Here is a 23,597-nt window from a genome sequence, read left to right on the forward strand (position 1 = left end):
ATACATTACAAGGAGCAAACTACAACCAATTTCCACGTGGTATAGCCCACACGACTTTTTGAATGGCCTGCGTTCTGTTTTGTTCCTTCATTCCAGTGGTTCTCATCTGATGAATGGTTTGGATGGTATATAAAAAACATGTTGGACACCATATTCCATCTGGAAATTTAGGCATTGGCCTCCCTAACGTCTTCCATTGGTGTTGTCCACCTAAGCTATGGATCGGGCTGAAATTTGTAATTTAGTCCCAAAATGGCTGGCACATGAGAAACACGGTTTGGATTCCACATAGACATCATGGTGGCCCCACACATAGCTTGAATGTACCTTAGCTTACCGGTGCACCTTTGAAGGTATGTGAACAAAAACATCGGTGAGAAAGGAGCTCCACTTCCACACCATGATGATAAACAGCCCATCCAATCATTGGGTGGGCCACATCACTACATTTGATCATACCCTTGGCTGTCCATTGATTTGGTGCTGCCCTGGTGAACGGATGGGCCTAATTTTCACGTAAGGCAATCATTATGGAGTGCCCCACTTTTTCTATCCGATCAGACATTCTATGAGTCCTTTGGATGCTTACTTTTGAAGCATAAACAGTACTCTCTCTCTCTCTCTCTCTCTCTCTCTCTCTCTCCGTGTGTATATTCCTATGCTTAGCTGTGCACATCTGGTTATCACCGGCTCCTAGAGAAGCGGACTGTATCTAAAATCTGAACGGTCTACCTGATGCAGCACAACTTTTACCTTGATTCAAAACTTTGGTACGTCATGGATAAATATATATATATATATATATATATATATATATATATATATATATATATATATATATATATATATATATTATTCCCTTTAGTTGCATCTCTCTTTACTATGATCCTCTTGAAATTTTGAATCAGAGTGAAAATTAGTCCCCGTAGGTTTCATGGCACATCACATGAATTGTTCAGATTTCGAGCCCATAACATGTGTGGCAAGTGCAGAGGTGAACATGTGTGTGTGTATGTGTTGATGCAGTTTTCCAACAGATCTTCGAACACTTACACACAAGAGACTATAAAGACAAAGGAGACCCTGGCTTATACAGGGGACCATCCGACGCCTACGTCAGAAATCTGAGTCTTTGTAGAAGATGATCTTAAGGAAAAGAGTCACCAGTCGTATTTTGGGTTATAAATTGTGTGCGTGTTTATGTGTTAGAATGTACCTTTCATCGTCCAGAAGATCCCTTATATAGTCGAGAGGGAAGATCACACGAGCGAAAAATCTTCTTTATTTAAAGGGAAGATCATACCGTCGGAGATCTTCCTTGTTGGGGATTTTTGATTAATCAGGGATCTCCCTTAGATCACGGGTGTCCGAGATCCTGATCTTAGCCTCTGAGATCTTCGGGGGAAGATCCACGGGAGAGATCCTCCAGCCGATGGACTTGGATAAGGCCAAACAGTAGTCGAAAACCGATAAGCTCACCTGACCTTTAGGTAAAATCGGATAGATGAGGCGGATGATGCCTCTGGGGCAGAGAGTACCGACCTATTTGTAGGTCAGTATCATTCCAATGTCGATTCGCTCGTAATATCCTTGTGATTATTGGCTCCAGTGGTTGTTAAAGGTCACTTATGGTCAAGCCGACCTGTGACTGGATCGACTCTGAGTAGGCCTAGCTATGGTCGAGCCGACCTGTGACTGGACTGACCTATGAGTAGGCCAAGTTATAGTCGAGCCGACCTATGACCGGACCAACCTATGAGTAGGTGATCGGCTCTTCCCAGTTAGTAATTCTTTTTCTGATAGTTTGTACCATGAGTTAATGTTGGTTCTTGGTTCGACCTTTTTTAATGGACCATCCTATCTTACATATAACAATACACGCACACACATACTTATTTATGTGTGTGTGTACATGGAAATGGTACTAGAGTTGTGTGGGCCGCATAGTGATGTCTGTTGAACATCAACACCGTGCATTTGATGGATCCCCTTCAAGTTACGAGATATCCCAAAAATAAGTTGTATATGTAACTAAGGTGGGCCATATCATTTAAAACCATGTGAAGACATGCCCAAAACATATAAAGGCACTTGGTGGGGCCCACCTAAGTTTTGAATGTGACTGAAACTCTATGTGACCCCTCATCCTAGTGGGACACAAACAATGGATGGGCTGGATTTGTAAACCACATGTCGGTGGGCCCAATAAATGATTATCGAGATTTTAATGGGAGGATAACCCCTCTCAACTGTTGTATGTGGTGCGGCCCACTCAAGTCATGGATTGAGTTGATTTTTAAGCATGTGGGCCACCCTGGAATGATGCATCTTATTTATCATGGTGTTGATGTTTGACACACATCATGGTGGGTCCCACACAGGTAGACCTCATGGGAAACCTAATAGTACCATATATATATATATATATTCAATACTTCTGTAAGCCTCTGTTAGTTTTCAACTGTAGCCATTCAATTCCCAAGGTCTCTGTGGTGTGTTCCACTTGAAATTTAGATATACTTTAATTTTACTTTCAAATCTAAAATGATGTGAAATAATAGATGGACCGTGTGGATAAAACATATACATCATAGTAGGCACAACAAAGTATTGGCACGATGCAAAGGGTGGTGAGTGCCTCGCTATACCATCAGTGAACTATCCTAACATAATGTGTTTGTTTGGAAAATAGATCGAGGTGGAGCCCATCTAAATCATGAATAGTACAGAGTTTTGGACGCTATGCTGAATGCAGGATGCTGCATCTGATGTACGGAGTGGATTTTACATACACATCGCGGTGGGGCCCACCTGAGTGGGTTAACAAACCTGACCCTAAATAGGCAATTTACCGTCCTGCGCGCAAGAGACCAGTAGCCTACACACATATATGTGTGGGTGTGTGCGTGGGAAATGACACAATAAGGCCGACTTCATGGGAACTTCCTGTGAGGTTGAGTTGTGTGGATCCGACTGTTATGTATGTCGGGCATCAACACCATGCATTTGATGGGTCCCCTTTAGGTTATGGGATATTCCAAAAATCAGCCGTATATACTGAACTCAGATAGGTCATACCATCTAAAACTATGTGAAGACATAACTAAAACATATAAAAGCACTTGATGGGGCCCGCATGAGTTTTGGATGCAACTCAAACTTGGTCTGGCCCCTCATCCAAGTGGGACACATACAATGGATGGGCTGAATTTGTGAACCACATCTCAGTGGGCCCCATAGTGATGTGTGTTGAACATCAACACCGTGCATTTAATGGATCCCCTTCAGGTTACGAGATATCCCAAAAATAAGTTGTATACAGAACTTAGGTGGGTCATACCATTTAAAACCATGTGAAGACATGCCCAAAACATATAAAGGCACTTGGTGGGGCCCACCTAAGTTTTGAATGCGACTGAAACTTTGTATGACCCCTCATCCTAGTGGGACACAAACAATGGATGGGCTGGATTTGTAAACCACATGTCGGTGGGCCCAATAAATGATTATTAAGATTTTAATGGGAGGATAACCTGTCTCAACTGTGGTATGTGGTGTGGCCCACTCAAGTCATGGATTGAGTTGATTTTTAAGCATGCAGGTCACCACGGAATGATGCATCTTACTCATCATGGTGTTGATGCTCGACACACATCATGGTGGGTCCCACACAGGTGGACCCACCCCCACACACACACACATGCACACACACACACACACACACATATATTCAATACTTCTGTAAGCTCCTGTTAGTTTTCTACTGTAGCCCTTCAATTCCCATGGTCTTTGTGGTGTGGTCCACTTAAAATTTAGACATACTTTAATTTTACTTTCAAATCTAAAATGATGTGAAACAATAGATGGACGGCAGCCCAAAGTTTTGGCACGATGTAAAGGGTGGTGAGTGCCTCGCTATACCATCAGTGGATCAAGGTGGAGCCCATCTGAATCATGAATAGTACAGTGTTTTGGACGCTATGCTTAATGCAGGATGCTGCATCTGATGTACGGAGTGGATTTTACATACACATCGTGGTGGGCCCCACCTGAGTGGGTTAACAAACCTGACCCTAAATAGGTAATTTACCGTCCTGCGCGCAGGAGACCAGTAGCCTACACACATATGTGTGGGTGTGTGTGTGGGAAATGGTACAGTAAGGTCGACGTCATGGGAACTTCCCATGACGTCGAGTTGTTTGGATCCAACTGTGATGTATGTCAGGCATCAAAACCATGCATTTGATGGGTCCCATTTAGGTCACGGGATATTCCAAAAGTCACCCGTATGTACTGAACCCAGATGGGTTATACCATTTTAAAACTATGTGAAGACATACCTAAAACATATAAAAGCATTTGGCGGAGCCCACATGAGTTTTGGATGCAACTCAAACTTGGTCTGCCCCTCATCTAAGTGGGACACACACAATGGATGGGCTGAATTCGTGAACTACATCTCAGTGGGCCCAATAAATGATGATGAAGGATTTAATGGGTGTGTAACCTCCCTCTCAACTGTGTATTTAGTGTTTCCCACCTAAATTATGAATTGACTTGATTTAAGGGCTGTGGCCCACCATGGAACTGTCCAGCTAACTGACGGGATAGATTTTCGACCTCATGGTACTATTTATGCGCGCGCATATATATATTGCAGAAAGTCCATGCGCTAGAAAGCTAGGTGGGTCCACTGTGATGTTTGTGTTAAATCCATCTTATCCATTCACTTTGCTAGATCCTGTTGGGACATGAGAAAAAAAAATAAAATAAAATTGTATGCAAAAATCAAGTGTGCCGCAGGATGGGAAACGGCGAGGATTGAATGACCACTGTTGTAACATAGCCGGGCTTTAGAAGTTTTCGACTAGGTAATATTTTCGTGTTTTAAGTTCATCGGTAAATGGTCTTATGAGCATATGAACATCACCGGAAACCAGGGTGGTTTGGACGGTAGGCATTTCCCTGTACACTTTTCCCTGTCGTGCGACTCACTTTTGTTTTTGATCGGTTTTACTTTTCGGCTCATGTCCTGATATCAGGAGAAAATAATGAAATGAATTTCTCACAAGCATTACAGTGGCGCCAAGCTGAATTTCGGAAGCGGATTGGCTCGTGTACCTCACACCCGTTATATAGCTGATGTATTGACGTCAGTAAGTTCTATGGGTATCATCATGAGGTATGTGTTATATCCAAACCGTCCATCCATTTGACGAGCCTGTCTTAAGGATTTAGATTAAAAATAAGATAGATATAATTATCAAGTGGACCACACTGCAAAAAGTAGTAGAGGATTGAATGTCTACCATTGAAACCTTTTTTTGGGTCACAGAAGTTTTCGATCAGTATGAAATTTATTTTTCCCTTCATTCATGTCTTTGTGACCTTATGAACAGATTGGATGGAAACTAAACGTTAAGGTGTGCCCTATGAATTGTTTAACGGTGAAAATCATTATCTCCACTGATATTTGTGGTGTGGTCCAGATGTTCTTTGGATATGATTCATTTTTTGGATTATGCTCTAAAATGATCTCTAAAAATAGATGAACCGTGTAGATATAATAAATACATCACTGTGGGACTATGGGACCATGTAACTTTGATCTCCTTTGAACCGTTCGTACAACTCGGAGCTCGAGGAGTGTCGGTGCTCGTCCACGCACGACACGTACCACACAACAGCTATATAGCTGTTGTGTGGTACACCAGCCAATCTGCTTCCCTGAATTTCCAGTAAAAATCAAAGTGGCCCTGCCTTGCTTCTGACCGCAGGAACTTCCTGCACGTCCCACATACATAACCCGTTGTTTGGAAAGAAGTGGATGTGATCGTTTCTCTTTGCATTTGCCCCACTGTACGGCGCCAATGAAAATGAGTATAGAAATTTTTTAACGGTGAGCGTTCAATCACCATTGTTTTCCTTTACTGTGGTCCACCTTAGATTCACATCTGCCTAGTTGTTTAGATCTCGCCTAAAATGAACAGGGAAAACGGATGGACGGTGTTGATATAAAACACATACATGAGGTGGGCCCCACGGTTAGACCCTCACCCACTAACATGTTACTCCTGCCTCACCTAATCCGGGCTCGATTCATAGGTTCATTGATACGATAGATGAAGGTTCACCTGAACTAAGGTACAACCAGCGGCTCTAAATAATAAAACAAAACAACAAGACGAGGCTGGGGCCGTCTGTCTAAAGAAAAAAAGTAGAATAAAGCAAAAGAGAAGATAACTAAAGACACCCCAACATGCGAAGACGGGCATTATTCAATTCATTCCCTGCCGTTGGACAGATAAGCTGTCCCTTTTGTCTGTTGTGAAAAAGAACCTTCCTCCCTCTCTTCCCCTCTCTTGCATCTTCCTCTCTTCCTCCTTCAAATTCCCTGTGTCCCTAGCCTAGAGGACACCAGATCCAACAACCCCCTCTCTCAGCTTCTCATTTGGTACCTTTTATAGGTGCTATCATCTATTTCTTCTGTACCATCATCATTAAAACAATCAAAATCATCCATCTTCACCATACACATCTTCTGCTACATCTTTCTCGTAACTCTGTTAGTAATGACAATGGGTCCGAGGGGTCGAAGGAGGTACCAAAGATGGTGCGCACAACCCCTTACACCTTTACTTGAAGGCCCGGACCCCGACACGCAGGGTGAAGCAGGCAAGAAAGAGAGCTCTTGGGATGTAATTCGCACATGGGTGCGGATGCAAATGGAGAAAGGTTCATCAGGAGGTGGTAATTTTTCTACATCGATGTATGGAAATTCGACTACCAAGTGGCCCGATTTGAAACTTATGCTTGGGGTGTTAGGTTGTCCACTCGCCCCGATATCTCTAGCTACTGATGCAATTCCGAATCTTCATGTCAAAGATATTCCTATTGTAAGATATAGTACTTATTCTTTCTTTCTGCTACATCAATTTGTTATCTAAGTACTGAATATAAAGTTATGTTTTAAACGTAGGAGACTTCTTCTGCCCATTATATCCTGCAACAGTACTTAGCAGCGACTGGGTGCTTGAAGCTTCATAAGTGTATGAAGAGTCTATACGCTGCCGGCACTGTGAAAATGGTTTGTTGCGAGACGGAGATTGCATCAGGAAAGAATGTGAGGAATGTGGGCACAAGAGGCGGCGAGAACGGGTGCTTTGTAGTATGGCAGATGTCGCCGGGCATGTGGTCTGTGGAGCTGGTCGTCGCGGGGAGTAAGGTCGTTGCCGGCAGCAATGGAAAGATTGTGTGGCGACACATACCTTGGCTCGGCACTCATGCGGCCAAAGGTCCACAAAGGCCACTCCGGCGAATCATCCAGGTAGGAGAATATTCACTTAAGGGAAATTGGGAAGCTTGGTTAATTCCAATTTCCTTATTTTGCTAAACCTGTTTGAAATTTTCTACTCTGATATTCTGTTTTCCAAATGAGAGAATTTTCTAAGATGCAACATCTAATATCCACCTTACATATGGCCATGTGTGTCCCGGAAATTGGACCGTTGAGATGATTCTAACAATCTCATTGGTGATGTGCAAATGGACCAATGAGTAGAAATGGGCAATGTTCCATGTAATCATCCTGTTGGTGCTCGTTCTGAGACCATCCAGTCTGGATCCCACCTGATAAATGGTCTGGATCATCGTACACGTGTGGCACGTGTATGGTTTTGTGGCCACACTTGGGTATTTCATCTGAGCCTTCAATCATTAGTTTTATTATTATGTTTTCGTAAGAGGAAAACCATGACAACCGTTGCTTAGGAGTAGGGGGAGGAGAATGATGACGTGTGTTCCAACCTAAGGTGATTGGTATAGGTTCATGCTGTGGGGCCCACTAATGATGTCTATATGGAATCCAAACCGCGAATCCGAAGAATCATCCATATCGAAAACTGAGGTGGGACGCACCATGGTATAAATGTACAGTCACACCTAAAACCTATGTTATTTACTTTTTGTGGTGCAGCTAAATCTTGGAATGGCTTAATTTAAATAGGTACCTTCATCCTGGTGGGGTCCACCCAATGAATAGGTTGGATGACATATAAATAAAATGGACCGCACATTTCATATGGGAGGTTTTTATGGTATGGTGGACGCATTCGGGAATCACTCACCCAGCTATAAACTCTGTTGGACTCACTGTGATGTATGTGTCTTATCCTCACCGTTCATGTGTTTTTCCAGCTTATTTTAAGCCATAAGCTCAAGATTAAATCATATCAAAAGCTCAATTGGACCACATCATAGGAAACAGTTGAAATTGTATGAGCATCAATGGAATCTTCTCAAGGGCCACAAAAGTTTTGGATTAAGATGATATTTGGTTTTTTCCTTATATCCATGTCTCCCTGACCTTAATAACAGTTTAATGACAAAGAAGCATAACCGTGGCTCTTTAGTAAAGTTTCAACGGTGGATATCATTATCCTTATAATTTCTTGTGGTGTGGTCGACTTGAGCTTGGTTATGCTTCAATTTTGAGCTCATGCCCTAAAATGAGTTGATAAAATGGATGGACGGCGTAGATAAGACATATAAATCATGATTGGCCCTACAGAGTTTAGCATGTTAACGTACCAATCCCGGTCAATGTAACAGACAGACAGTCTTGTTCATCGAGGCTGGGCCCTACTTGTCAGAACAAAACCGAAGCAGGCAGTTTAAAGCTTGGACTGCAGGATCCCAATAAAGTGATATTTCCTCGTAGAAGAAAACGAGAGAAAAAGCCACGCCAAACCCCAAAAAAATACAATAAACATATGATGTACATACCCCCGGTCTCGCGGGGACGGTGTGGCCCTTACCGTGGGGCCCACCTTGATGTACCTATTTTATATCCGTGCTGTTCATCCGTTTTTCAAAATCTTTTGAAGGCATGAACCCCAAAAAATTAAAAAGATTCAAATCCCATGTGGACCATACTCTAGGAAACAGTGGGGACTGATTGCTCTACTATTAAAAACTTCTCGGCGCACATTAACGTTTCTATAGTGTTTATTTGCCATCCAATCTGTTGATAAGGTCACATAATCTTAGATAAAGGGATAAAATAAATGGTCACAAAATCTTGAATAAAGGGATAAAACAAATTTCAGCTTGATCGAAAACTTGTGGCCTATTAATGATAAATCACCACTATTTCCTATGGTATGGTCCACCTGGTAATTGTATTTGCTTGATTTTTTGGGATCATGCATCCACCTTATAATCGCATCTGCTTTATTTTTGGGGATAATGCATTAAAATGATTTGGGAAAAAGTATTGCTGGCGTGGATTTAAAATGGATACATCAAGGTGGGCCCAAAATAAGGGCCGCACCATCTTGGGTGAGGTGGGGTTCTCACCTAATCCGCACCTATTATACCTGAGTATTATTGCTAGCCCACATTTAACCAACATGTGAACACGTGGACCATCTGAGTGTGTGTGTATATATATATATATATATATATATATATATATATAACCACATGCACACTCAAATCGAGGCCATGGGTTGTAAGTAACCCAGCCCTAGAGTCAGGGTTGTCCGCTGTTCATGCTCCCCACATGTGCACGCGCGTTGAGCATGTGCTGACGACAATATTTACAGATCTATACATTTCGTTTTTACACGCCACCCATCTAAGTGGACCATTCTGATTTTTTGGTCGGACTATCCACATAGTAGGTTCGATTTATTGTAAGCCTCTGATGATGGTCCATTAGGCTTTAGGGGTGTTTGGCGCATGGTATTGGGAAGGATTAGGTGGAATGAGATTCTCCCCTATAACCTTAATTTCATGCTATGTTTGTAATATGGTAGTACATTGAATAGATATACCTATCATCTATTGAAATTATTGAGAATAACACACGTGTTATATCCAAACCGTTCATCTGTTTTGTAACCTCATTTTATGGCATGGGCCTAAAAATGAGGCAGATCCAAAACTTATGTGGCCCTAAAGAAGTTTTCAATGGTAGGTATTCAATCCCCGTTGCTTTTTATGGTGGGGTCCACCTGAGCTTTAGATCTATCTGATTTTTTGGACCATGCTCTAAAATGATCTCGAAAAATGGAGGGACGGTGTGGATATAGCCCACACATCTTGGTGGGACCTACACAACTTGCTAACATTGAGTGGAATTGGCACAGGCCAAGTGTAATTCCATCTAATCTAATTCCCATCTTTTCCATTCTTCCCTAACATTGAGTGGAATTGGCATGGGACCAAATGCAATGCCATCCCACCTAATCCCATCTAATACCATGCACCAAACGCCCCGTAAAGGAATGCTGCTTATCGTTCATCAATGATATATAGCTGATGAAAAATCTGTTAGAGGATCTTAACCATTTTCCAAATCACACTTTATATAGAAAGGTGTGATTCGGTCATCATGCTTATCAGGTCCAAATATACTGAACTGTAATCATATGGATATCTTGTATTTTTAGAGATTTGTATTTATCCCATTCTAAAGGATTTGATTGCACAAAATCAGAAGATTTGCTGTATCATATGACTGTAAAAACAGCTTTATATAACTATAACTGGCCCTGTTAAGCATGATAACGAATCACACCTTTCTATATAAAGTGTGATACAGTCAATGGTTAAGATCTTCTTACAAAAGCAGCAAGTGTGTTTGACAGATGTGGAGCTAAAATTAAAAAAATTTCATTATAGAATAACGATTTTATTTTTTGCATGGAAATACATGCATGGTGCTTTTTCATTGGGCAATGTATAATTGCTGCTGGGAAGGTGGCCCAGCAAACACGACGAGTGTCTACGGACGTGTTAACTAGCTTTGGAATGGGTTTGGACCTAGGTCTGTTAGCTAGGCCAATGGACCAGGCTCAGAACTGGCAACTATGGTCCGGTCAATTTTTAGTTTGGGGTTGGGTTTAAGTCATTTTAGCTCATACAATCGTGGCCCGTCATCATATGTACACTATCCTACAAACATGCCAACACATGCATCTTTCATTGAAAACCGTTGGTTTCATTTCTCTAAATGTCTACTTCTTTGTGCATGTGAACATTCCTGTGTGGAATAGGGATTTCGCCACTCGTTCTGGGGCAGGCCGGGTTGGTTCCAGCCCAACTATTTTTTTCTGGCTCTTGCTTGGGCCTTCTGTACTAAGTCCATCATCTTTAGCATATGCAATTATTATAAGTCATCTGACTATGATTGAATGGTTACAACACATGGACCATAATCCGAACCAATGGTTTTCTGGGCCCACTTGTCGTTGGTCTATACTCCTTAAATGTTACAAGATTAGACCTACTCTCAAGGCAATTCTAAGCAGTCTTTGCATGTGTTTTCTCCAGGGTTTAGATCCTAAAAGCACTGCAAGCACCTTTGCAAAAGCACAATGTCTTGGCGAGAAGCGGATAGGCGACGATGATTGCTTTGTACTGAAAGTGGCCGCCGATCGTGCCACCGTGGTTGAGAGAAGTGATGGCTCAGCTGAGGTGATCAGGCACGTCTTGTATGGATACTTCAACCAACGAACCGGCCTTCTCATATACATGGAGGATTCACATCTCACTAGAGTGCAGGCCCCAGGAGCCGATGCCGTCTACTGGGAGACGACCATCGGCAGCAGCATTGAGGACTACAGGGAAGTCGATGGTGTGCTGATTGCTCACTGTGGGCGCTCCATTGCTACCATATTCCGCTTTGGAGAGGTGTCGATGCAACACACAAGGACTAGAATGGAGGAAGTGTGGCGAATCGACGACGTCGTCTTCAATGTCCCTGGGCTGTCCATAGACTATTTCATACCTCCGGCGGATATCTTCGACACCACTACACATATGTCATAGATGATTCAAACTCCGAAATGGGTTATCTTTTATTTGTGATATAATCACTTCTAGTAACTAAGATTAGTGACCTCTTGATCATGGATACATGTGTATCATGCCATTTCTTGTCATGTAATGTTATACCTTATTAATACTCTATTAATGCTCTTAACTGTATTAATATTTTTTCTTAAATCAAGAAAAGAAGGAGAGTTTTAAATTCTATGAGATTTTTTTATTTTATTTATTTAAATTAACCTATGTAATAAACTATTGCACGGTGCCTGGGAAGTTTTATGATTTTATTGCTCATCACAAACCTGGATAAAGGAGGACGGTTGTGTTAGGTTGGCAGTCAACATTGGAAATTTTATGGTTAACTTTCAATCATGAATACTGACAGCCAACCTCAATTAGGTGGATTATGTAGAAATGAGAGCGATGGTGATGAAAATTTATAAGAGGTGTATGATTAGGAAGAGGGACACAAGTGTCCACGGAATGAATTGGGTGGTGATCCAACACTATTCAGCTAGCTGGTGTCCGGGGCTATAGGGCCTACCATAATATGTGTTTTATATCCACTATGTGTTTCGCAGGCTCATTTAAGGTTACGAGCTCAATAATGAAGTAGATCCGAAGCCTTAGTGGACCACATCACTTTTTCTTAAATCAAGAAAAGAAAGGAGAGTTTTAAATATAATGAGAAATTTTTTATTTTAATCGCCCATGTAATAAACTATTTATGATTTTATTCTTCATCACAAATCTGCATTAATGAGTACAGGTCCGTTAGGTTGGCGGTCGTTATGAATCCTGACAGCCAACCTCTATTTGTTGGGATAGGGGTTATATGATGAAGCTGATGATGAAATTCTATCAGAGGTGTATGATTAAGCGTGGGAACGGATTAAGTGGTGACCCAAACTCCACCCTAGCTAGCTGATGTTTGGCACTATAGGGCCCACCATAATTTATATGTTTTACATCCACGCTTTGTTTTGCAAGCTCATTTAAGGTTATGTGCCCAAAAATGAAGTAGATCCAAAGCTCGAGTGGACCACACCATTTTTCTTAAATCAAGAAAAGAAAGAATAGTTTTAAATATTATGAGAATTTTTTATATCATTTTATTTTAATCACCTATGTAATAAACTATTTATGGTTTTATTCTTCATCACAAATCAGGAAAAGGGAGGACAGTTGCGTTAGGCTGGCAGTCATCATGAATCCTGACAGCCAACCTCAATTTGTTGGTATAAGGGTTATATGACGATGCTGAAAATGAAATTCTATGAGATGTGTATGATTCGGAAGAGGCACAGAAGTGTGGGAACGGATTAAGTGGTGACCCCAACACCACCTAGCTAGCTGTGTTCGGCACTATAGGGCCTACCATAATTTATATGTTTTATGCTGTGTTTTGCAAGCTCATCTAAGGTTATGAGCTCAGAAATGAAGTAGATCCGTAGCTCAAGTACTGGACCACACCACTTTTTCTTAAATTAAGAAAGAAAAGTAGAGTTTAAATTTTATGAGAATTTTTTTATTTTATTTTAATCACCTATGTAATTTATTATTACATGGGGGGAAATTGACTATACTCGCCTCGAAGCTTGGGCAATTTACCTAGAAAGCTACGACATTCCATATATCTTAAAAGTGGCCTTCTGACAAGCTTTCGAAAATTACTTGGACCAAAATGTCCTTCCTCGTTTCAGTAGTTGTACATTTTCTAGGGAATAAGAAGTTACGTCATATTTAATGCCAATAAAGTGATGTGTACGGAACTTCTTTTTTTTTACGCATGGGCAAAGACCAAACTCGTGGGGCCTACATTGATGTATGTGTATAATCCATGCCGCTCATCCTTCTTGTCATGTCATTTTAGGGCTAGGGTCAAAATATCAGCCTGATCTAGAGTTCATGTGGGTCAAATAATAGAAAATAATGATGACAATGGAACCCGCTGTTGAAACTTTCCAACCTCACTGTTTGTTAGAAGTGGACACTGCCCAAGTCAGGACTTTTTGGGACCACGACGAGCAGGCCAACAAGGTCGATAGAACGGATAACCTCATTGTGGGACTTAGGCTATTGTACCAAAGATTATCCTTTCATTTGGTAGTAAAGGAAGTGAACATGTAACAACCGTGACCCATATCACATGAGAACCACGACCCATATAACATGATAACTACGATCTATGACAACTACGACCGATGACAACTATGACCCATATAACATGACAACCACGACCTATATAACATTGCAACCACGACCCATGACAACTATGACCCCTATCACATTATAACCACGACCTATGTATGGGTCGTGGTTGCCATGTTATATGGGTTGCTGTTTTCATGAGGAAAGGGTCGTGATTTTCATAAGGTAAGGGTCGTCATTGTCATGCTATACGAGTTGTAGTCTTTATTTTATAAGCCTTCACAAGGACTAACTAGTGAGGCCTACATTGATGTATGTGAATAATTTATGCCGCCCATCCTTTTTGTCGTGTCATTTTAGGGCTACGTTTCAAATATTAGCCCGATCCGGAGCTCGTGTGAGCCACATGATAGAAAATAATTGTAACAATGACACCTACTATTGATATTTAAGCTACTATATCAGCCTGATCTGAATCGCAGTTGTCCTGTTATATGGGTTGCAGTTATCCTGTTGTATGAGTCGTGGTTATCATGTTATATTGGTCGTGGTTATCATGTTATACGGATAACTGACAAGGTGGATGGATCAGATCACCCCATTGTAGGCCTTAAGTTATGGTACCAATGGTTTGGTAGAAAAGGAAGTGAATACGTTGCAAACTACGAACCATGCAACATGACAACCACGACCCATATAACATGGCAACTACGACCCATGCAAACCACGACCCAAATGGGCCCACATTGATGTATGTGAATAATCCATGCCGCCCATCCATTCTGTTGTGTCATTTTAGAGGTGGAGTCAATTATTAACCACGACCCTTTGTGGATGAAAACCACGATCTATTGTGCATGTGAACCACGAGCCTTCAAATGGCTCATGGTTGTCATATAGTAAGGGTTGTGGTTGTCATATTATATAGTTCGTGGTTGTCATGGGTCGTAGTTGTCATGTTATATGGCTCGTGGTTGTCATGGGTCGTAGTTTCAAATTATATGAGTCGTGGTTGTCATGTTATATGGGTTATGGTTGTGAAGTCATATAGGTTGTGGTTGTCATGGGTTGTGGTTGTCAAGTTATATGGGTCATGGTTGTCATGTTATATGGGTCGTGGTTGTCATAGTTCGTAGTTGTAAGTTATATGGGTCGTGATCGTAGGCTTTCAATTTCACTACTTTTTATGGTGTGGTCCACATGAGCCTTTAATATGCCTCATTTTTGGGTTCATCCCTTAAAATGATCTTTCAAAATGAATGGACGACATGGATAAAATATATACATCACAGTGGGCCTAATAAGACCATTCATCTCTACATATATAGGGCCTCGTAAGTTATTAAAAATAACCTAACTTATTAAAATAAACTTCCAGAGGTCTCGGGAGTTTGGACTCCTCCAACAAACTTGTCTTCTTGAGGTACACCACCCAATCGGCTTTCGTGTCCCGATGGAAACGGATTGGCCACTCCTTCGCCACTCGCTAATGACTGGTGGTCGGTGCTTTGTGGGCTCCCCCATGATGTACGTGTTTCATCCATGTCGTCCATCTATTTTTCTAGACAATTTTATGGTATAAGACCAAAAATGAGGTATATCCCAATCTCAACTGGACCACATTACATGAAACAGTGTTGAATATGCATGGACCATTAAAAACCTTTTGGGGCCATAAAAGTTTTGGATCAAGTTGATCTTTGGTTTTTCCCTTCATCTGGTCCTTTATGACCTAATCGACAGATTGGATGTCAAATAAACAGTACATTGGGCCTTAAGAGGATTTTAATGGTGGATATCCAATCACCATTGTTTTCCTGTGATGTGGTCCAGTTGGGATTTATATCCCTGTCATTTTTGGTATAAAACTCTAAAATAATCTGGAAACATGAATGAACGGAAGGGATGAAACACATACATCATAGTGGGGCCCACGGAGCACCGATCACTAGCCACAGGCTAGTAGCAGGGGGAGTAGCCAATCCGTTTCCGTTTCCGTCCCGGATATGGAGAAGCAGATTGGCTGGTGTACCTCACACCAGCTATATGACATCATCAAGTTCTGTGGGTCTGATCATGATGTATATGTTATATTGAAACCATTCATCCATTTGGCGAGCTCATCTTAAGGCTTGATACGAAAAATAAGACAGATCTAACTATCAAGTGGACCACACTGCAAAAAGCAGTGGGAGATTGAACGTCTACCATTGAAACCCTTTTTGGGGCCATAAAAGTTTTGAATGAATATGAAATTTGTTTTTCCTCTTCATTCAAGTCTTTGCGACCTTATGAATAGATTGGATGGAAAACAAACGTTATGGTGGGCCCTACGAATTGGTTAACGTTGAAAACCATTATCTCTGCTTCTATTTGTGGTGTGGTCCAGATGATCTTTGGATATTATTCATTTTTTAGATAATAGACTAAAATGATCTCTAAAAATAGATGACCGGTTAGATATAAGAAATACATCACTGCGGGGCCATGTAACTTTGATCTACTTTGAGCTGTCGTACAACTCGGAAGTTGAGCGTCAGTGCTCGTCCTCGCACGACACGTACCTACAATAGCGAGAGTCCTCGCACGACACGTACCTACAGCAGCGAGAGTCCTCACACGACACGTACCTACAGCAGCTATATAGCTGTGTGGGTATGCCAGCCAATCCGGTTCCGCCTCGGACGTGGATTAGATACTGACATCGTGAGTAGCCATTCGACTATTGAAGTGACGTCACCAAGTTATATGGACCCCACCATGGTACATGTGTTGTATCCATATCGTCCATCCATTTAGAGAGACAATTTTATGCAATAGTAAAAGAATGAGATAGATTTAAAGTTCAAGTGGACCCCCCCATGGAAAAAGTGGGGACAGTGACATCCACCTTCTAAAACTTTTTAGGGGCCACAATAGTTTTCGAAAAGTTGATATTTTTGTTTTCACTTCAACTATCTCTATGTTAACTATTGAATATGTTGGATCTCAAAAATATATCATGGTGTGCCATATAAATGTTTCAACGGTGGGTGTGATTGCTCCCATGGTTTTCTATGGTGGGTCCACTTGAACTTTAGATCTATCTCATTCTTTTTCTAATGCGGTAAAAAGGTCTCTACAAATGGTTAGACAGTGTGTATACAACAAATGCATCATGGTGGGGTCCACATAGCTTGATGACGTCACTTGTGATTAGCTACTAGATTGTCAGTATCTAATTCGCGTCCTTCCACGTCTGATATAGATTAGATATGGACAGGTGTAGCGAGACTCGTTGCTAAAGTGACATCACTAATTTATGTGGACCCATAACCATGATTTATGTGGTGTATTCACAGCCACGACCCATATAACATGACAACTATGACCCATGACAACCATGACCCATATAACATTACAAACTCGACCCTTGCTACATGACAACCACGATCCACTCAAAGGGTCGTGGTTCATATGCACAATGGATTGTGGTTTTGAATAGATCATGGTTGTTTACCAGTAAGGGTCGTGGTTGTAATGTACTATGGTTCGTGGTTGTTAAGTTGATGTAATCAATAACTTGTTTATTTTTAAATAATAGGAGTTGAGGCTCACCATGGGGTGATCTGTTCCATCCACCTTGTTGGCCAGCTCGCCATGAGGCTAAAAAGTCTTGACTTGGGCAATGTCCACTTCTAACAAACATCACTTGGGCAGTGTCCACTCTATTATGTGGCCCACACGAGCACTGGATCAAGCTGATATTTGGGCCCTAGCCCTAAAATGACACTGCAAAAAGGATGGGCGATATGGATTATACACATATATCAATGTGGGCCTTGATGTATGGTCAAATTCTTAGGTCAAGGTTGTAATGCAATACGGGTTGTGATTGTAAGGTGGTAAGGGTTGTAGTTTTCATGGGTTGCGGTTGTCATGTTACATGGGTCGTGGTTGTCATGTTATATGAGTTGTGGTTATCATGGGTCGTAGTTGTCATGGATCGTGATTGTCATGGGTCGTAGTTGCCATGGATCACAGTTATCATTTTATATGGGTCGTGGTTCTCATGTTATATTGGTCATGATTGTCATATTATATGGGTCATAATTGTCATGTTATATGGGTCGTGGTTGTAATGTGGTAAGAGTCATAGTTGTTATGGGTCATGGTTGTCATGGGTCATAGTTATCATGTTATATGGGTCATGGTTCTCATGTGATATGGGTCACGGTTGTTACATGTTCACTTCCTTTACTACCAAATAAAAGGATAACCATTGGTATGAAAGCCTAAGGTCCACAATGGGGTGATCCGTTCCGTCCACCTTGTCGGCCTGCTCGCTGTGGGCCTAAAAAGTCCTGACCTGGGTAGTGTCCACTTTTAACAAACATCACAGTGAGCTTGGAAAGTTTCAACAGCGGGTTCCATTGTCACCATTATTTTCTATTATGTGACCCACACGAACTCTGGATCAGGCTGATATTTAGGCCCTAGCCCTAAAATGACACGACAAGAAGGATGAGCGGCATGGATTATACACATACATCAATGTGGGCCCCATGAGTTTGGTCCTTGCCCATGTGAAAAAAAATGGTTCCATACACAACACTTTGTTGGCATTAAATACGACGTAACTTTTTATTCCCTAGAAAACATACAACTATTGAAATAAGGATAAGGGCATTTTGGTCCAAGTAATTTTCAAAAGCTTGTCAGAAGGTCACTTTTAGGATATATGAAATGTCGTAACTTTCTAGGTAAATTGCCCAAACTTCGAGGCGAGTACGGTCAATTTCCTGGCCGAAAACTTTATGATTTTCTTGCTCATCACAAGTTTGTAAAAAGGAGGACGGTTTCGTTAGCTAGGTTGGCGTGAAACCTTTCACATCATGAATCCTAACAGTCACACCTTGTGTTTAGTGGGCCATCAGGGGCTATTATCTGTGGGTGATCAACGACCATCACTGACAATTCCCACGTATGAATCATACTTGAAGTGCACAATAGGTGGGTTTATGAAACACGACACAAACCACTTGTGCAAGATCATGTTCGAAGGAGAGATTCTTTCTATTATCCTTGTCCAGCTTAACCATGATCCATATTAGGAAGACCCTAACCATGGAATGATTTAAACCATCCATTAGATAATCCAAACCGATCATTAGATCAAGCCACAAGAGAGTCTCAATGATAGGCAAGTTCCTGCCTGATTCTCAAACCGTGTGGCACACTTGAACCTCAAACTTGCATAATATTTATTCGCTATTCAAACGTGGGTTGGAGAAACTGATGAATGGAGTATTTTTCTCACAAGCATCATGGTGGACCCCACTTGCGTTCTGTATAGGGCAACATGCACACTTACCATGTAAACGGTAAAGACCCGAATAACCACCAACGTGCGAGAAGAAGATTTCCTTCCTAATTTCTTTGGTTTGAAAGGCGGGGACTTGCCACGATATGTAATGCCTCGAATTTCAAGGGTCGAGTACACACTTGGTACTCGACATTTCAGGTGTTACTTATATCTTACGAAAGTGGAGTTTAATATTAAATCAAAATGGTAGTAAATCCAATCATGAAGAAGTAAACCAAATAGTGATGAAGTCCGAAGTAAAGTGGTACCACATTAGTCACACAAAACATCCATATAGTCATCCAAACAAACAACATAGTCCACTCAGTTGGAGACTCAATATACATGTCTAAAATATACTAAATGTCTAATAAGACTAGATAACTAATCCAATGATAACAGCGAAGAAAAAGTATGATGGAACTAGGCTTGCTCATTAGAAATTTGGAAGTATGACACTTTTACCACTGGATCCACATAGGTCTTATCTAAGATCGCGACTTCGATGACACCTGCATCAATGACATTTGGGTGATGTTTTAAAACACCGTCCTGAATGGGAGTGAGCGATAAACTCAATGTTACACTTTTTCCAAGTTGCTCACAATATTAACACAATCAAGTATAGGTAGTGAAAGCACAACATAATGAACTTAGCTACCTCAAGTGTAGGGTTGCAAAGTGGTATATACTCGATAAGACCGAGTTTAATTCACAGGGACTATATTGTAAGAACACTACTAGAAAGCAATAGAAATATGAGTTTTCCTATTAGGGTAAATTGGGAATTTCATATAAATAATTAATAAACAAATAACTAAGGATCTAAGGATCCGCTTTTAATTAATCTTTACTATAATTCATCGATTCAATATAATAACCCAGTTAGAATTTTAATTGGAATATAAAATAATTAAACCAATCTAGAACATCCAAACAAGGCATGAATCTCCACTACCAAAAAAATGATTAAAGGCTACGGACTATAAGGATCTATGGCTACGACTTTAATCTGTAGCTATATTACTACGGCTTTAGTTTGTAGCTAAAAGCTACTACCCACCGTCCCACAACTATATATTGACGGTCCCATGAAGTTCTCATCATAATGTATGTGTTTTATCTAAGTTGTCCATATGTTTTGATATCTCATTTTAGGGCATAAGCCCAAAAAGGAGGCAAATTAAATCCTCAATTGGACCACACAGTACTAAATCATAAAAATTATGTGCTTATCATTGAAATTTTTTGGGAGTGGTGTGGTTGACTTGGGCCTTTGATTTACCTCATTTTTTATTTCATGCCCTAAACCTAGTTGCCAAAATGAATAGATGGCATGGATAAGCCACATACATCTTGGTGACCGCCACGAAGCCGTGACAGGACTGTCCAAACAAATAGCGGAAGCGGATTGGCTGTTGTACCGCACACCACTGAGTGACTGGTGTGTTAACGTCACCAAGTTATGTGGGTCCCATCATGAAGTATGAGTTATATCCAAACCGTCTGTCCACTTGGGGAGATCGTCGTAAGGCTTGAGCTGAAAAATAAGACAGATCCAAAAATCAAGTGGACCACACTGTAAAAAGCATTGGAGGATGAGCGCCTGCCATTGAAACCCTTTTGGTTGTCAAAGAAATTTTGGATTAATATGATATTTATTTTTTATCTTCATCCAGGTCTTTGTGACCTTATGAACAGATTATATGGAAAGTAAACGTTACAGTGGGCCCTATGAATGTTTTAAAGGTGAGAATTATTATCCTCACCGCTATTTGTGGTGTGGTCTACTTGAGGCCTGGAAATTACTCATTTTTGGGATCAAGATCTAAAATGATCTCCTCATATTGATGAATGGTGTAGATATGATAAATATATCATTTTGGGGACATGTAGCTTTGATCTCCATTGAACCGTATGAAATAATGGAAATCAACCTTTACCATTTATATCTGGTGTGGTTGAATTGGGCTTTCGTTTTATCTCATTTTGGGTACTTGCACTAAAATAAAAATTTTAAAAGAATGGATGGAGCAGATGAACCACATGCATCACGGTGGGCCCCACGGAGCCCCTAACATAGGACCGCCCGTCTTTATCGTCGCGCCTGAAAAATTCATCCACGCCTAAAACAATTCGTCCACGCCCATTTCCTACCCTATCTCTCTCCCTCTCTCTCGCAGCCTCTCTCCACCGCCTACCCTCTCTCTCACTCCATTGCCTACCCTCTCTCTCTACAGCCCCAAGCCTTTGATGAACTCATACAGAGGGCTTCGAAGATGGTTTCTTAAGACACCCAGAATCCAAAACAGGATGATCTCAACACTTTGATTCATGGGTCTTTCAGGAAATCTAGCTTCTCTTAAGGTAATCATGATTTTTATCTTCTTCCTGATTTCCTTTTTTTAAAATTGGAATTGGTGATTACACCTACCCATTTGGATAGTTACACCCAATTGTCTGCATAAATATTGAGTGGTTTTGGAAAATATTTGATGATTTTTTAAAATGTTTGTGTTGGATTTAGGAAAAGATAGAAAACCCATGATTTATTCTTTTGAGGGTGGTGCAGATTCGAAGAAGATTTGGGGGATTTATTATCAGAAGTGCAGAAGATTTCGGTAGTTCTATTGTCATTGTTGTTGCTACTGCTATCGGATGGCTTGGATTTGGGCTTTGGTCATTATGTGAAGGGTTCATGGACGAAGGGTATAATTTATTTATTTTTATGCATCACCCATTCCTAAAAGTTTCTTGTTCATGAACTTTTCTTTTATGTTTCCACTTTTCTTATATATCTATTTCAAAGCTTTAGTGTTTTGATAAATGCAAATTCCATTTTTCTTATATATCTATTTATGTCATGTTTTTTTAATTAGCTCTCCTTGTTTCTCTCCTTCTACAGCTTTCATGTTCGTACACAGCAGTTCTATTTTGTACCAAGGAATTAAGATGCTAAGGAAGAAAAGAAGCCACAAGGGTCTTAATTCGTATGAAGGAAAGGTAGCGGTTCATTTAATTGTTTATGGACTGAGTTGTTTCTATTTTGTACAATGAGAGTAATCATTTAAAATGTTTGCAAATTCTCAACATTGTTTACCCATGATTTTGACTCAATGCCTAGAGTTTGGATTGGGAAGGAAGACATCCGAGCAATCACAAAAATTGATCATTCTATTGTACTTAGCAACTTATCATATTAGCAAAATAACTGGCTGAAGTTGAGCCTCTTCCCTATTTGTTGTAATCCCAATTCCTACTCGCATAGTATTGGTGATTAGAGGTTCTACCAGTTTATAGAAAAAAAAAACTTGCCTGGTCTTTGAGTAAGATTAAGAAGGCAGAAACATGAGGGTATGTTGGCATTGTAAGATAACATGATATTATATTGGTCATTTCAAAAGGCTACTGGGGAGAACCCATGAGCTTAATTTTGAAAGTGCCTGTAGTGAGAAAAGCATATGCAATATATGTATGTTTGAATTCTCACTTCCTATAGTAAGGATCTTTAATTATCTTTATCTTTTGTTTTTATTAGTCCCTGAAGCTGCACTCTGTCATGGCTGTAATCCATTTGGATGACAAGGATGATAAAATTGAGACTACTCTCTCACTTGTTCTAGCAGAGTTGGTGAATGGCAATGTTACTGACAGGAGCATCATTTCATCTGACCCACTGGCTTCGAGCACTTGGGTAGAGGTGACATTTGTATCTTTTGAAACTCTTTCTTGATGTGTTTGGCCCATGAACTTTCTTATTGATCATAAAGACTTGGTATGAAGAAAGATATTTCACAATAAGGAATGAATAACAGCAAAGGTTCTATCAATCTTATTTACCAAGAAGGCTCATGAACATCTCTCTTTTACATTTGCATCCCTTGATCAATTCCAAGAATAATAATATGAAAGAAGAAATTGATGGGAATTCAAATGCTGCAACAAAAACACAAGTATGAAATCACTACTACTAGATTTATGGCTCTAACTTACAGGTGGATGAACATATTCCACACATGGAAGCAGACCCATTTTGAAAGAACCCCAAATACATGCAATGTTCATGTTAGATCATATTGAGAATGCTAAAAGTTATCAACATGAATGATTTTGCATATTGAAAATGTTGGAAGTTGTCAACATGAATGATTTTGCATGTAATCTGATTACTTACAAGCACATAGTAGAACTCATATGCATCTGTTTATTTACACTTCCAAATAAGTTGATTATAATCTTCTCTTCTATATCATATGTAATGTAACAA

At 40.5% G+C, this 23,597-nt stretch overlaps 1 protein-coding gene across 4 annotated transcripts; it reads left to right on the plus strand.

The window, feature by feature from the left end:
* The first annotated feature begins 6,274 nt into the window (after positions 1-6,274).
* On the plus strand, positions 6,275-12,042 carry LOC131221131 (uncharacterized). 4 transcript variants are annotated; one of them, XM_058216283.1, is made up of 4 exons: positions 6,275-6,747; positions 6,826-6,896; positions 6,983-7,327; positions 11,338-12,042. In XM_058216283.1, the coding sequence occupies exons 1-4, from the start codon at positions 6,573-6,575 to the stop codon at positions 11,833-11,835; spliced, it is 1,089 nt and encodes a 362-aa protein (XP_058072266.1). In that variant the 5' UTR covers positions 6,275-6,572; the 3' UTR covers positions 11,836-12,042. The 4 variants fall into 4 exon arrangements, with proteins under 4 accessions (XP_058072266.1, XP_058072265.1, XP_058072263.1 ...); XM_058216282.1 differs by having other exon boundaries at positions 6,276-6,747; positions 6,980-7,327; XM_058216280.1 differs by having other exon boundaries at positions 6,276-6,896; positions 6,980-7,327.
* The last annotated feature ends 11,555 nt before the right edge of the window (positions 12,043-23,597 follow it).

This window comes from Magnolia sinica, chromosome 12, assembly GCF_029962835.1.
Source record: "Magnolia sinica isolate HGM2019 chromosome 12, MsV1, whole genome shotgun sequence".
NCBI lineage: Eukaryota > Viridiplantae > Streptophyta > Magnoliopsida > Magnoliales > Magnoliaceae > Magnolia > Magnolia sinica.

Bases quoted from the DNA above. Each gene is read 5' to 3' on its own strand.
- LOC131221131 (XM_058216280.1), top strand. From the start codon at position 6,573: ATGACAATGGGTCCGAGGGGTCGAAGGAGGTACCAAAGATGGTGCGCA. The intron at 6,897-6,979 runs GTAAGATATAGT...TTTTAAACGTAG, and splicing joins ATGTCAAAGATATTCCTATT to GAGACTTCTTCTGCCCATTA. The intron at 7,328-11,337 runs GTAGGAGAATAT...TGTTTTCTCCAG, and splicing joins CACTCCGGCGAATCATCCAG to GGTTTAGATCCTAAAAGCAC.